This window comes from Chanodichthys erythropterus, chromosome 1 (genome assembly GCF_024489055.1).
Source record: "Chanodichthys erythropterus isolate Z2021 chromosome 1, ASM2448905v1, whole genome shotgun sequence".
Lineage (NCBI taxonomy): Eukaryota > Metazoa > Chordata > Actinopteri > Cypriniformes > Xenocyprididae > Chanodichthys > Chanodichthys erythropterus.
The window spans coordinates 37336253-37338829 of NC_090221.1; the positions used below are offsets into that span (position 1 = coordinate 37336253).

Below are 2577 nucleotides of genomic sequence, written 5' to 3' on the forward strand. Positions count from 1 at the left end.
ACCTCAATTTTGCCTATATGTGGCATATATACGCATATATGCAGTATATATACGGCATATATGCAGCATATATGCAGTATATATACGCATATATGCAGCATATATATTATCATATATGTGCATATATGCAGCATATATGTGCATATACACTGCATATAGGTTTCATATATGCGCATATATCCACATATAGATTCTTTCCATGTGGGTTAGTTTGGTTTTATTTACTTGGTCTCCAAGAGATCTTAAACTGACCTTCATTAAACCTGCAGAAACCTTGAATAAACTATTTTCCTAATTCATATATGAAGCCCACATGAATATTGACTATTTAGTTGATTAATACTTAAAACACACCAGAACAACGTATTGCTTTGAGCATAAACTTTTATTGCTTCAAAATCAAAGCATGTAGAAAAGCTTGAAGTGTTTCAACACATTTTTATTTAAAAGAAAAAAGGATGTCAAATTATTCATATTTTTTGTGCAATTTTCCCTCACTGAAAGCTGATGGGACATGCTGGTCACCATATGTTAAGAAAGATGCACATGAATGCATAATAGTTGTGGATATATGTGCACAAGCTGCAGCCGTGAAGCATTTGTAACCCCTGGTCTACATCACACGTGTGATCTTCATGGTGATGGTCTTCAGAGATTTATAGTTTTTCTTCCAGTAGTACCAGTTGGCTGCAATATACAAAGTGCTACCATCATCTTTCCCCCACAAATACTGACCAGTGGGGTTTGTGTGATAACAATCTTTGTACCAAAATCCTCCTCCCCATTTTAAAGCACAGTTTTCACTGCCATAAAGGTCTTGGTCTTTGTCAAAGGTGGAGAACTTCATTCCATTATGCCTAGCGTTCAGAGAGTCACCTGCAGAAACAAGAAACTTTCATTACAGATACACTTTCATTTAGACATCTTAAAAAAATAAATAAAATGAATAATAGTAATCCAGTTTGTGTAGATTCATCATTAGAGTCACACAATTAAAACTGGAAAATGAAACATCTGTAGATTGTTTCACCTGCTCCTCCATCTACAAAGCCGCTGACATGCAGTTTGTACCCATCAGCCTCAGAGTCCACAGAGAAGGACTCGTACACAGCGTAAGCCTTCGTCCCATCAAAGTCCTCCAGATCTACTCTCAGTTTATACCGATTCCTGCGTGTCAGCAGGTGAAGAAACTCTAAACCTGTTGAAAACATGAAATGAAACCAGTTTAGGCTCACTAATGTCCAAATAAATCTGCATTTATACTATGGTCTAGATTAAGGGAAGTTCACACAACAACAATGTACTAAAAATGGAAAAGTTTTTCCTTTGTGTTTTTCTCGTTCACACAGATCAGCAGAAACGACTAAAAAAACATTATATTGCTGCCAGGCCAGTAGTTGGCGATGTCACTTTGCATGACGTCACTGTTTTCACAAATTCACATTTTTGTAGTTTACACAGAGATGATATGGTGTCGTTTAAAAAAAAAAAAAAAAAGCACTTTTACAGCTGAAACCATTTTCAAAAGTTTGCATTTTCAGGCCCCCAAACGACATTGTTGTGCACATGAGCGGTCAAAACGCATCAAAAGTTTTCAGTGTTTAGTTGAAAACAGTGTAAAGTAAACGGCCCCTTTTTCTCTGTTTCCTTTTTTTGCCCAAAACGTCACAAAAACACTCACCCAGCCAGTATTCTCCTTCTTTATTACCAAAACCCCGTTTATAACTGTCCCATGGCCTAAAGAAATTCACCTCGCCGTCCATCCGCCTGAGAATCACCTGAAACATTCATAAATCATTCATCATTTTCACACATCTTTTCACATCATTCATCTTTTTAAATTAAGATGTTCAGGGTGAAAAAAAGCATTAAAAAAGCATTTTACTTTTTAAGTCGACAAGCTTTCTTTAGCAACAAATGTACATTTCTGACCCTAGCATCACCAAATGTGTGACAGTCTGTTAAGGAACTATTAAATTAAGTAAAATAAACAAAGACAAATAAAAGCACAATTTTCAAATGAGTGACAATTTGGATAATAGTTTACAATGTTACTATAAAATATGCAAATGGTATCATTCACGCTGCTAATGAAATAAGGTCTCGAGATAAAACACTCTTACCGTCCAGTGGCCTTTGCTGTGTTTTTCTCCGCTGGGGATCATGTCACAGTAGATCTGCACCGGTCCATCTATTGAGGAGACGGTGTACACGCCACTGCTGGTTTTATCACTTGAATAAACATCAGAGCAGTCAGTGGCAAGAAAGCAATTAGAGTTGACCACTTCAGTCCCCATCAACACGGGAAACACCGCGGACAAACACAGCAACACCTGAGAGAGACACACAACTGATGTTTGATGTCTGACTAAATCTTACTTACATTCTTACACACAAAAACTCACAATCATGTTTGAGAAGTTTCTTCAGAGGTTCAGCTCAGAGGATTCAGTGGGATTTGCTCCTGAAATCCAGTTCAGACAAATAAAATCGCCTTTAGTTGAACATGAACATGTATTCTGTCATTAAAGAAAAAAGACCAGAGACCTGCATCATTTTCAAAATGACCCAAAATAA

General features: G+C 36.9%; 1 protein-coding gene across 1 annotated transcript; it reads right to left on the minus strand.

Moving 5' to 3' along the window:
- Positions 1–613: 613 nt before the first annotated feature.
- On the minus strand, positions 614–2245 carry LOC137036019 (microfibril-associated glycoprotein 4-like). Its single transcript, XM_067409968.1, has 4 exons — positions 2124–2245; positions 1682–1778; positions 1031–1198; positions 614–876 (listed from the first exon to the last, which is right to left on the minus strand). The coding sequence occupies exons 1-4, from the start codon at positions 2163–2165 to the stop codon at positions 614–616; spliced, it is 570 nt and encodes a 189-aa protein (XP_067266069.1). The 5' UTR covers positions 2166–2245.
- Between the last annotated feature and the right edge of the window lie 332 nt (positions 2246–2577).

What these genes read in the sequence shown, in the direction of transcription:
- LOC137036019 (XM_067409968.1), bottom strand. Translation starts at nt 2,165, where the DNA reads ATGATCCCCAGCGGAGAAAAACACAGCAAAGGCCACTGGACG. An exon ending in AGAAGGAGAATACTGGCTGG is followed by an intron (nt 1,199 to 1,681) that starts GTGAGTGTTTTT and finishes TGTTTTCAACAG; the next exon opens with GTTTAGAGTTTCTTCACCTG. An exon ending in CTTTGTAGATGGAGGAGCAG is followed by an intron (nt 877 to 1,030) that starts GTGAAACAATCT and finishes TTGTTTCTGCAG; the next exon opens with GTGACTCTCTGAACGCTAGG.